Source organism: Mercenaria mercenaria, chromosome 10, assembly GCF_021730395.1.
Source record: "Mercenaria mercenaria strain notata chromosome 10, MADL_Memer_1, whole genome shotgun sequence".
In the NCBI taxonomy this organism is placed as follows: Eukaryota; Metazoa; Mollusca; class Bivalvia; order Venerida; family Veneridae; genus Mercenaria; species Mercenaria mercenaria.
The window spans coordinates 7,963,782-7,976,604 of record NC_069370.1 but is presented as its reverse complement, the minus strand read 5'-3'; the positions used below and the strand labels follow the sequence as shown (position 1 = coordinate 7,976,604).

Here is a 12,823-nt window from a genome sequence, read left to right as displayed (position 1 = left end):
ACTGCACTGACATGACGATTTATCACTTAGTCTAATTCTTTTCAATTAATATGATTTTCAAATTTTCAAAAAAAAAAGTAGCATCTTTAATAATGGGAATTGCATGTCTAGTCCAAGACTATTATATCTTTTTAGAATTGTGAATATAGCCAGTCTATATCTAAGGTCCAGTATCATATGATAATATTAAAATCTGTAAATTAGACTGGCATTTGTCACAATAACATACTTTTAAAAAATCACATTTTTTTTATTTTGTGACAAGTTCTTTATTATCAGTCCTGCGGCTAGTCTAGTATAGTCAACCTACTTATGATAGTCTTAAATTTGTCTAATATTTTCCCATTTCAACACAATAAACTGGAATGTACAAGTAAATAAAATTTCCATGTTCAAGGTTAAATGTGAAGATTTAGGGTTTCCCTTTAGAGGAGTCTTACAGAATATTGACATATATATTTGGCATGTTCAGGGAGATTATTTTACCTATCATACTTATGGAAAATATATCAAACTTTCCATGACATTGATTAAAAGGCTAATACATATACACATCATTTTTATTACGAACTTTGCAAAGGCACATTTTATTTACTTTCAAGAAACTTTTTCTTTTATTGAGAGGTGCAGTGAATAATGCATATATTATTCATAATTTATAATTTTAAAAGTATAAACAGTACTGTCAACTGATGAATGCATCAGAGACATTTTTTGGCCTCATTATTCATCAATGTACAGTTTCAGTTTTAGATCATTGACATATACCCAATAAATAACTAAAAAAAAATTATGGACATCTAAGTGTTAAATTAAATCTATTTTTCAGGTATAGCATCATATGTGTATATAAAGTATCAGCACACATGAATGAATTGAGACATGTTTAGTGATCCAATGTATTGTGTTCAAAGATTCCATCCAACAGTTAAAAGACATGTAAGTATACTGGCATTATAGCAGGTTTTATAATTATCCCCCTTGTATCGAGTTCAGACCAATATTATTATATATAATGGTTTAAAAGTACCAAATTAAGTAATCGCTTGGCAGTCAACACAACTTGGGATGTTAGTGCAGGTAACTGGTAGAAATCAAACTTGTTACTATTTATGCATAAGTCCAACCTATTAATCACTAACCCAAAACATTGAAAATATCTGTCTGCCTTCATTGGAACCTTATTCTACCAACATTTGAAATCAAACTGAGAAATAAAGCTTCGTGAAAATGCAACAAGTAATGTTATTACTTGCTTAAATCTGCAGTGTTGCCTGTATCATAGAGATGGACTACTTTGAATACCATGTAAGATATTAATTATGTCTCCCCCAGGAGACATATTGTTTTTGCCCTGTACGTCCGTCCGTCCGTCTGTCCGTCCGTCCGTACGTCACACTTCATTTCCGAGCAATAACTGGAGAACCATTTGACCTAGAACCTTCAAACTTCATAGGGTTGTAGGGCTGCTGGAGTAGACGACCCCTATTGTTTTTGGGGTCACTCCGTCAAAGGTCAAGGTCACAGGGGCCCGAACATTGAAAACCATTTCCGATCAATAACTAGAGAACCACTTTACCTAGAATGTTGAAACTTCATAGGATGATTGTACATGCAAAGTAGATGACCCCTATCGATTTTGGGGTCACTCCATTAAAGGTCAAGGTCACAGGGGCCCGAACATTGAAAACCATTTCCGGTCAGTAACTTGAGAACCACTTGACCCAGAATGTTGAAACTTCATAGGATGATTGGTCATGAAGAGTAGATGACCCCTATTGATTTTGGGGTCACTCTGTTAAAGGTCAAGGTCACAGGGGCCTGAACATGGAAAACCATTTCCGATCAATAACTAGAGAACCACTTGACCCAGAATGTTGAAACTTCATAGGATGATTAGTCATGCAGAGTAGATGACCCCTATTGATTTTGGGGTCACTCTGTCAAAGGTCAAGGTCACAGGGGCCTGAACATGGAAAACCATATCCGATCAATAACTAGAGAACCACTTGACCCAGAATGTTGAAACTTCATAGGATGATTGTACATGCAGAGTAGATGACCCCTATTGATTTTGGGGTCACTCCATTAAAGGTCAAGGTCACAGGGGCCTGAACATTGAAAACCATTTCGGGTCAGTAACTTGAGACCCACATGACCCAGAATGTTGAGACTTAATAGGATGATTGGTCATGCAGAGTAGATGACCCCTAACGATTTTGGGGTCACTCTGTGAAAGGTCAAGGTCACAGGGGCCTGAACATTGAAAACCATTTCCGGTCAGTAACTTGAGAACCACTTGACCCAGAATGATGAAATTTCATAGGATGATTGGTCATACAGAGTAGATGACCCCTAATGATTTTAGGGTCACTCTGTTAAAGGTCAAGGCCACAGGAGCCTGAACATGGAAAACCATTTCCGATCAATAACTTGAGAACCTCTCGACCCAGAATGTTGAAACTTCATATGATGATTGTTCATGCAGAGTAAATGACCCCTAATGATTTTGGGGTCACTCTGTTAAAGGTCAAGGTCACAGGGGCCTGAACATTGATAACCAGTTCCGATCAATAACTTGAGAACCTCTCGACCCAGAATGTTGAAACTTCATTGGATGATTGTACATGCAGAGTAGACGACCCCTATTGTTTTTGGGGTCACTCCGTTAAAGGTCAAGGTCACAGGGGCCTGAACATTGATAACCAGTTCCGATCAATAACTTGAGAACCACTTGACCCAGAATGTTGAAACTTCATAGGATGATTGAACATGCAGAGTAGATGACCCCTATTGATTTTGGAGTCAGTCTATTAAAGGTCAAGGCCACAGTGGCCTGTTCATGTAAAATCATTTTTTGGAAATAACTTGAGAACCACTTGAGCTACAATGTTGAAACTTAATAGGATGATTGGACTTGCAGAGTAGATGACCCCTATTTATTTTGAGGTCACTTGATCAAAGGTCAAGGTCACAGAAGCCTGAACAGTGACTTGAGAACCACTAGGCCAAGAGTGTTGAAATTTAGCGGGATGATTGGACATGCCAAGTAGATGATCCCTATTGCAGCCAACCATCAGTGTCTCTTTGACTTTTGCTCCTGACCCCTATTGACTTCTTGCCTATAGGACTTTGCATTGGGGGAGACATGCGCTTTTTTACAAAAGCATTTTCTAGTTTTATTTTGAAACTATGAACTATGGACAATACTAATGAAGAAACTGCTTTAATGGTTTAATATCTATTGATTCATTATTTCAACAGGTCATAGCAGTGGAACAAATGGTGGCAAATGATGGCTTTGTGGTGGTTAGTGAAAAACTGTGGCAATCTACATTGGTGGTGGCAAACACTGACAGAAAATTTCTGGACCAGCAGTGACATTAAGTTGAAAATAATGACATATTTTACACTGTATTGAAGATGTAATTGCGAAAATTATTTAATAAAAAACCTTATGGCTATCAGTGGAAAACATCGATATACTACAATAAGAGTGAAACTGACATTTTAACACTATTGTTTGTACTATTATACATCACCTAGTTCAAAATTCATAAGCATTTTTGTTATATTATAGACTTTTGGCATTGAAAAACATAGTTATTTAAAGACCTAAATAATATTGTTATTGTTCTAAATTAGTTAAAATGCTGACTGATTTAAGAACAATCAAAATAAAAGGTTTATCTACATTTATTGTTTCATTTTTATTGAGGTACCTTACATTTAGATTTGTGATCACTTTTCTGTCTGTCCATAAATCCGTATCAGTCAAAAATGATAGTCAGTTCTTAGATTTTTTTTTTTTTTTGTAAATTAAGGGTTTATTTTTACTTGTCTTTTATTGTGTTTTAATTTTCTTTTAATGCTCTTTCATATGCAGACCTAATTGCAGGAAAAAAAATTAGGAACTTTCAATTTCTGCAAGCTTGCGCAAGCTTACGGCAAGCTTGCAAATTGAAATCAAATACAAGGGCCTGCAAGCTTGCGCAAGCTTGCAACAAGGTTCAAATTCTAAGCTTGCAGCAAGGTTCATGAGCATAAGCTTGCGCAAGCTTGCAAAATGAAATGAACTGCAAGCTTGCTGCGAGGTTCCAATTCTGAGCTTGCGGCAAGCTTCACCTGCACGCATTGCAGCAAGCTTGCCGCAAGCTAAAAAATAAGCTTGCGATTTTGGTTTGGGATCACTTCTAAACTCCTATCATATTGGCCTTTAATTAAATGGAGAAATGAGTGTATTTTTATGCAAAAATTCAATACATTTTTGAAAGAAAATGGAGGAAAAAATGCCTTTACTCATAACAGTTATCAACACAAGGCTGTACTGTCACTGAGTAAATAATGTCAAGCTGTCTGAATTTATATTGCTGGCAAGGACTCTCTTTACTAAGACTTGAAAATACTCCACATGTCAGAATGTGTTTTTCTGTGAGCCTTGCAGTGCTTAACTGTATATTTTATTAATGAACCGCCAATGTCCCCAACGGTCATGTCAAGACTTTTCTTTTGATTCCAATTTCGCAATACTTTGTGGATGTTGCAAGGACTGTGTCTAAACTTTTACCATGTTATTAAATTAATTCCCAGCCAAAATGAGATAAAACATTTAAAGTTAAACCCATCACTGAGAAAATAATTCTGTATCCATTTTACTTAACTATTTATATCTGGGTTGAAGGTCATATAACAGCTGATTAGAACTACATGTACATTTTGATTGGTGGATGAAAAATTCCACAGGTTTCCGAATGGAATTGATAATATTTTCTTAAGGGGTGTGCAGGTGCTCTGAGCTGTATTGTTAGGCAGTATAATCCGTTGCAAGGCTCCTGTGGAAATATCTTGTAACCTGAATCCCCTGTGGCAGAGTTCTGATACAGAGTGATCTCCCATAAACGATTTACAGCCAACTCATCCCTACTTTTGTCATTTTGTATCCCTTGATGATTTAAAAAAAGGTCATTTTGCCCCCATCTCCACACTTTTCGGCCCCTCCTTTTTAGTCTTTTTTTTGGTCAAATTTTCCTAGATTGTGATTAATATAATTATGATGTAAAATATGTGTTCTGTAAAATATTTTCTACATAAAAAAACATGAAAATGTGCATTAACTATCAATTTATCTTTTATTAAAGATAGTTCTTGTTTGACATCATTTTAAAATCAAGGATTTATGCTGAAACACAGTGTTGCTTACTTTTTATTAAAAGTTAAAAAACAAAAACTTTTTCACTAAAATTCTTAAAATTTTCCAATAACCAGGCTTGTATGTCATGATTTTTATCATGTTTTCTGGTGTTTTTTCTCGGGTCTTTCTCTAGGACATTAGGGGTTCTAACTGACCAATCAGAGAGCTGCATTTCCGAGTACCTGCCAGTTTTCACTTGGGTATAACGAAGTATATTTACAATGAACATATATAGTGACTTTAGAAATAAATATCACACTATTTTAGATATCAAATTAAGATTTTTCGCTGCATATGCCCCAGATGATGCTACAAACAACAAAACTTTGAAGATTTATTGAAATATTATATCAATTTAATACCTTTATTTTAGTTAAAAGTTTTAGATTTTACACAGGGAGTCTATGACAAAGTCCGAGTAAAATGTAATCAATACCCAGGTGAAATTACCGGTAGTATCATTCCGCAATGTTTTGGACATGTTAAAATTATGAATATACTTTAAGCTAAAAATAGAAATGCTACTGAAACATCCACCATGTGGATAAGGATGTTAGCTTTTGTCAGTATATTGTACACTGGCAAATTAGATCGGCACTGCATTTATCAGTAGTGAGTCTAACTAATCAGCATTGACCATATCGACATTATAGGATAAATCCCGTCTTCCGGTATTTCAGTAAATAGGGTCAGGGGGGCTGGCGAGATTAACCGATATAAACTTCAATATGAAGATAACGAAACATATTCTGATACAGAGGAGGAAGCAAGACTGTTAGAGATACTTCCAACAAACCAAACTGTGTCAGAAAATGACTATGTTGCAATCGCATATCAGGATGCATGGTACCCAGGAATTGTTGTGAAAGTGAAAGACAATGAAAATTTTGTTGTTAAGTTCATGACACCAACCCGTAAGCCTTGCTGTTTCAGCTGGCCTGGCCGTGAAGACATTCAGATTGTTGAGAAACGTTTTGTTCTGTCAACCAGTTTCATACCAGACTGTATGAATTCCGGACGTATGTGGAAAATCAAAGAGGCATTGTTTAACTCCATTGACAGTGTCTTTAAGAAATATTCCAGTGTTTTTTTCTGAATACTGTACTTGAGTACATAAAATGAATCTGTTTGAGCCACAAATTGACATGCTTATCAGTGTAGTGTCTGTTAATGTTTGATAGTGTATAAACATTTATTTGAATGTGTAGATTTATTAAAATCAACTCGACGGTCAAAAATTAAAAATAATTTAATTGTGAAAATTTGTTATAGGTTTTAGGCATAAAAAAAATATGTTTGTTTCCTGTAACATGCTGAAAAAAATGGGGGTCGGTAGGTAGAGAATTTTTTTTTTTTTAATTCTTTTTTTAGTAGGTGTCAGAACATTTCAGTGTTTAGTAACCTTATCATCGCCAATTAACTGCCAGGCCTCAACCTTAACTTTCTTCAGCAGTTGCCAGCAGGTTCACCAACTGCTAAAATCTAGTAGACCTGCTCAGACTTTAGTGGACCTCCAATTCTATCTCATAAATTGTGATGCTGTAGACGTCATAACTTCATATGACTCAAAGAAACAGGACTTATTTCTAAATAATCAAAAATGGAAGACTGTAGCAATCTGTTATCCCGAAAAATAATTATTTTGAAAAGTGTCCCAAAATATGGACACAATCAGCATCAGTGTTGGGTAAGTATCACTCAAGTAGGCCTCGAGTAGACCTTGCGGGAGTGTGAGTGGAAGTCGAATGTCATATTCATAAATCCCACTCAATCTTAACTTTCGGAAGGGTAACTCAAGTATTGGTTTCATTGTACACAATATATTTATAGGATTATAACGGTATATATGACAATAACATCAAAGGTATGCAAAAGTGTTAATCGTTATTTTTGCAGATCTATTTGCCAAGTCGGAAGTTGTCGTTTTATTGCCTGTCTGAATGTTCGTCCGTCCGTCCGTCTATTTGTTTTATATAACGTATTAATATTAGTATTATTAGTCATGTTAGTAGAATAAAATTTATACTTAAAAATACATGAGTTTTTTTCCCGCTGTATTGAGATTTTATTACAACTGAATAATACTCGTGCCTTTAACTGTTGGTGTTTCCGAAAGCCATTTCACGTAAATTCCAATCATTACATATATATATTATTTGTGAAATAAATGTTTTCGAATGAGATTTGGTGAATATTGTTTTTTTTAATGACACATTAAGTCGGAGGGAAATATTTATATTTTTCAGTATGAATTTTCAGATATCTAGGCTTGTAAATATTTGTTACTAGGACGTGTGTTTTTTTTGGATTGACTGATGAATTTGCCACCAGCATGGATCCAGACCAGCCTGCGCATCGGCGCAGTCAGGTCATGATCCATGCGGTTCGCTAATAGTTTCTCTATTCTCAGCATAGATCCTGACCAGACAGCAAACGTACTATGTTGGTTTTCTCATGGCACGGCTCATTTCTTTTATAAAATAAATGTTTCCGTAATGATGGGTTCTTCATGACATTAAATTGTTATATTTTTTCAGTATGAATTATCGAGGAAGAAAAAATAACTGATATCTAGGGTTGTGAAATGTAAATATTAGTTAATAAGATGTGTGTTTCTGAGAGTGACTGATGAGCCCCGTCAGATTAGGTTTAGTAGATGTATATTTGATTTCCTGTATCTATCTTTAACCGTTTTTATTAATTCAACAGTCTTTTAATTTGTTGGGTAATTTTACGTTTTCGTCGTCCTCAACAACATGTATTTAAACAAGAGCACCGCCTTGCGGGTGCTGACGCTCATCTGATTTTTTTTGTGTAATAGAAATATTGTCCTACCCATGATTTTCTAAGTCTAAAAAGGGCCATCATTCTTGCAAAAAGCAGGATAGAGTTATGTTTCTTGATGTTCAGTGTCCACTTATGATGGTGAAAAACTGTTGCAAGTTTTAAAGCAATAGCTTTGATAGTTTATGAGAAAAGTTGACTTAAACATAATACTCAACCAAGAAAATGATTTTCTAAGTCCAAAAGGGGCAATAATTATTGCAAAAAGCAGGATGGAGTTATGTTGCTTGCTGTACAGGGTCAGCTTATGATGGTCAACAAGTGTTGCAAGTTTCAAAGCAATAGCTTTGATAGTTTAAGAGAAAAAGTTGACCTAAACATAAAACTTAACCAAGAAATCTGATATTTTCTAAGTCCAAAAAGGGCCATAAATCTTGCAAAAAGCAGGATGGAGTTATGTTTCTTGCTGCACAGGGTCAACTTATGATGGTGAACAAGTGTTGCAAGTTTTAAAGCAATAGCTTTGATAGTTTAGGATAAAAGCTGACCTAAACATAAAACTTAACCAAGAAAACTGATTTTCTAAGTCCAAAAGGGGCAATAAATCTTGCAAAAAGCAAGATGGAGTTATGTTTCTTGATGTACAGGGTCTGCTTATGATGGTGAACAAGTATTCCAAGTTTCAAAGCAATAGCTTTGATAGTTAAGGAGGAAAGTTGACCTAAACATAAAACTTAACCAAGAAATCTGATATTTTCTAAGTCCAAAAGGGGCCATAAATCTTGCAAAAAGCAAGATGGAGTTATGTTTCTTGCTATACAGGGTCAGCTTATGATGGTGAACAAGTATTCCAAGTTTCAAAGCAATAGCTTTGATAGTTTAGGAGAAAAGCTGACCTAAACATAAAACTTAACCAGGCAACGCCGACGCAGACGCCGACAACCGCTCAAGTGATGACAATAACTCATCATTTTTTTTCAAAAAATCAGATGAGCTAAAAAAGAACTAAATATATTTTTTCCAAAATACCTTGCACAAATATGAACTTTCGCTTTTAAATGACACTGTTATCTTACCTTCAAATTAATTAAATATTGTAAATTTATCATCTAAACTTACATTATGAGACCTTGAGAAACACTCAAGGGTCCCCAGGACCTCCCTTAACAGTCACTCACTCTTGGGAGTTGACTCGACTGTCACTCACCTTTATGAATACAAATGGAATCTTTCCTGAGTGAAGACGTGACCGTTCGGCAATTTATTTGAGTATACTCAATGAGTGGTGTTGGAGTTTTGTCTATGAATATAGCCCATAAACTCGCCAATGCTTATAACTGTAGAATGCCGTACTAAGGCAAAATCAACTTTCGTTTTGTGAATTCGCCGATATGGGTACGATCCCCCACCCCCCATCACCCCTATTTTCCACTTTTAAGGGTTTTATTTTATTTGCAGACCGTGACTGAAAATTGGTTGACAGTCGGTCTACCCAACTTTTGATAGTGGACCTGCCGATTTTGGTTGCGTCGGTCCAACGGTCCACCGCTAAGATCGAGGCCTGTATAAATTAAATTACTAATCAAATAAAATTGTTGAAAATTTGCTCCCAACTTTAAATAACAGATGTTGTTCATACAAGTTTTTTTTCTACAGTGATTCCTTTCGTTCAGTAAACATTGTGTAACAGGCAAAGTTCATAGTTTTGCAGACAGACATAGCTTCGGGCCGTTTTTGCCAATTAGAGATTTTCGGGGCCACAATTAATCTTTTGTCGCAAATGGCTCAAGTGCAACCGACAGCGTGACCCCTGAACAAGTGGTACAAACATGATAATAGACTGCTCTTCTACGAATTGTTTATCAATTAACGTTTACACCTTGATCAATAAACACCTTTCATAATGAAGTACTAAATACAAACCGCGAGATAACCACGTGTTAGTCGGCGCGTGGCGTGACTGACATCTGTCAGTAGCTAATTAGTATATGACGCTCCGCCTACTGCCATACTTCCGCTTGTGGCCGCGAACAGTATTGAAATTCACCGAGATTTTGATTGACTATGGGCAGAACTTTTGAACTCGATATGCATCAAAGAAAACTTCTCGATTTTCGCAGGTGAAAACCCGGAACCCCGAGTCTACCGACAAACAGGCTTTTCACCATGTTGTTTCATGTCGACAGAACCAGGAACGTTCGTGACTATGCGCGACGAGGTCGGGTGCAACTAAATTATCCCTATAATCAATAAAGATATGATCAGAATCTCGAATTTCAGCCCATAAAAAAATTGCGGTCGGCGGTAAAGACTTACGGTCGATCGGGTTACAGAAAACAAACATATTTTTTTTTTAGGCCTTATATATTTTCTTCATTTGTCTTGTATATATTGCTAGGAAATTGTTGTTAAACAGTTTGAGATGAGTCATAGATGATCTGTGGTCAAATATAGAGTGTCATTTTATCATGTTTTAATAAGATGTATTTATTACCAGATACCTCGTCCATTTTATTAAAATCCATTGTATATTGCCAACATTTGTTGTGTTGTTTCTGTATCTTATTCACATATATTATGATTTTAAATAAAGCATTTAATGCTACAGGGTTAGATCTGTAACTATTCCAAATTTCATGAAGATATCTTAAAAACTAAAAAAGATAACATATGACCATTTTTCTATTATGGCAATGGAGAAAATTCACTTCTCGGTGCCGCTAACGCGACATGTTCAGCTGTATTTTATATAGTGGATTTCGTGTTAGTTAATACGGTGAAGCGACCAGTAAGCACAGTCCCGCATATATTATAGTTGCCTTTAGATAATTACGCCACTCGAGAACACTCGCACTGCTTACTTTGAAATTTTCTTGTTTTTTCGTGGTGGGTGGGGTGTGAATGCGTTTCATTCCTGGTGTTTTTTTATTATATAGAAGGGGGTCTTTTTCATATACAGACTTTTCATGGCTTTTGGATAGAATTTCAGGCTCCTGTGGTCGTACAAATAAGAAAAATAATCATCACAACTATCATGGCATTTCCTTTTTTCTATTATTCTTGCACCTTTTATCAATCGCATAAGAGTAATAAACTTCCCTATAAACATGATAAATGTCCCAAATGATCTTACTAACTTTTACATGTTCATTTACTTAAAATTCGTTTCTCATAAAAAAAACTCAAATTTGTTGACATTGGTAACGGTCATTATTCCGCCATTGCTGACTGAAAGCCGTCATGAAATTGCCTAAAACTTTAAAACAGTTTAGAATGCATTATATCAATTTATTTTCTTTCCATATTATACATATTTGATACCATATAAAAACAAAAATTACGTTGGTTCTTTCTTCGTCGGAATCATCCATTTGTATTCCTGGAATGCCAATGGTAAGTTTGATTGTTATTTTGCGACAAATCAGAAGTGGAAGATGTTCTACACGGTTGTTCCTAATCCCCGTACCGTACATCCCCGGTTATCTGAAAAGTACGGAAACCGCTGTCTATTTTTAGAAATATATTTCGTAGTTGTTATTATTTCTATCATATACTTTTATTCATTATAATTATAACATGAAAGTAAATGTTGAGACAATATATTATATAATAATTATACAAAGTATTTTGAAACGGTAGATTTGGGAAGTTTTACACGTTCTGCAGTATCTTTAATTCCTTTAAGTGGACGCATTGGTCGGGAGGGCTAAGACGCTTTCCTACAGAGGTGAAGGCCCCTGGTTCGAATCCTGGCTACTCCCATTGCGGTGTGTGCTTGGGCAAGGCAGTTTATCACGATTGCCGCAGTCGACCCAGCTGTGAATGGGTACCAGCAAATTGCTGGGGGTAAGGTATAATTGGTTTTAACTGTTCTTAAAATAGTGTCGCTCAAAAGCTCTACAGAGCTTATATTAATTATTTCACAAAGCGACGGTAAATAAAATTTACCTTTAAATTTACCTTTACCTTAGTCGTAGGTATTAATATAGACTGGCTCCCGTCCCTATGTTTGTTCTGTCATATTTCTCATAATAAGTTTTCTTCATTAACAGTGGAAGTAACCCAGCAGGTTGTTTCTATATTGACATTTTTATTGCCCCTGGCTCCGGACATAGGGACTGGTGAAAGTTGGCTTTCAGTGTCTCACAAATTTGTGAGACAAATTTCCATTGATAACTTCAGTGATAATCAGCTGACAGTTACTGCGACTTGTTATCTAAGGACATCACGTGCTGACCACCATTCATCAATAAAAAAGAAAATGAATTATAAAAAATATAGATATTCAATTTTAAAATGAATTATAGACAAACTACGAGTCACTGTATAAAATATAAAAAGTGGAAACTCCACAGGTCGCTCAACAGGACAAAAACGAAAATGTTGCAGGCTCGGTTTGATTGAACCTATTCATGGACGGTAGTGTAAATGCATGCTATCAGCATAAAGAGCATCATGTTCAATACACGTAACACTGATTAAATTTAATGTAAAAACTATATTAGATAGATAAGAAAACCAAGGTATTTCCCAACTAAAATTTCAGATAAACGGTACCTTAAACTCAAAAATTATTGGAAAAGCAAACACCCTAAATAAGCAATTCAGGTATGTTTTCACAGGTGTTCTTCCCGGGTTGAAACTTGTGGTTTGCCGCAAATCCTCCATACAGTTTCTGGTGGATTGAGGTATCTATCGGCCAAGTCGCAGCTCGCTCCTGGTCATGCCTTTTACATCTCTGAGGTATATGCTCCGCAGTCTGATCTTCCTCACCACATGGTCAAGTTGGCGATGATGCTCCTTGTAACTCACAGGTTTTGTTGGTTGTTCTGACTGAGCTCCTAGCTT

At 35.7% G+C, this 12,823-nt stretch overlaps 1 protein-coding gene across 1 annotated transcript in view; it reads right to left on the bottom strand.

Annotated features, from left to right (window-relative positions):
• The window catches only part of LOC123559993 (intraflagellar transport protein 46 homolog), a 74,989-nt gene extending 63,542 nt beyond the window's left edge, over positions 1 to 11,447 (bottom strand). The window contains 1 exon segment of the mRNA XM_053516682.1: positions 11,317 to 11,447. Within this exon segment, the coding sequence (XP_053372657.1) occupies positions 11,317 to 11,346 (30 nt within the window). The 5' untranslated portion in view covers positions 11,347 to 11,447.
• Between the last annotated feature and the right edge of the window lie 1,376 nt (positions 11,448 to 12,823).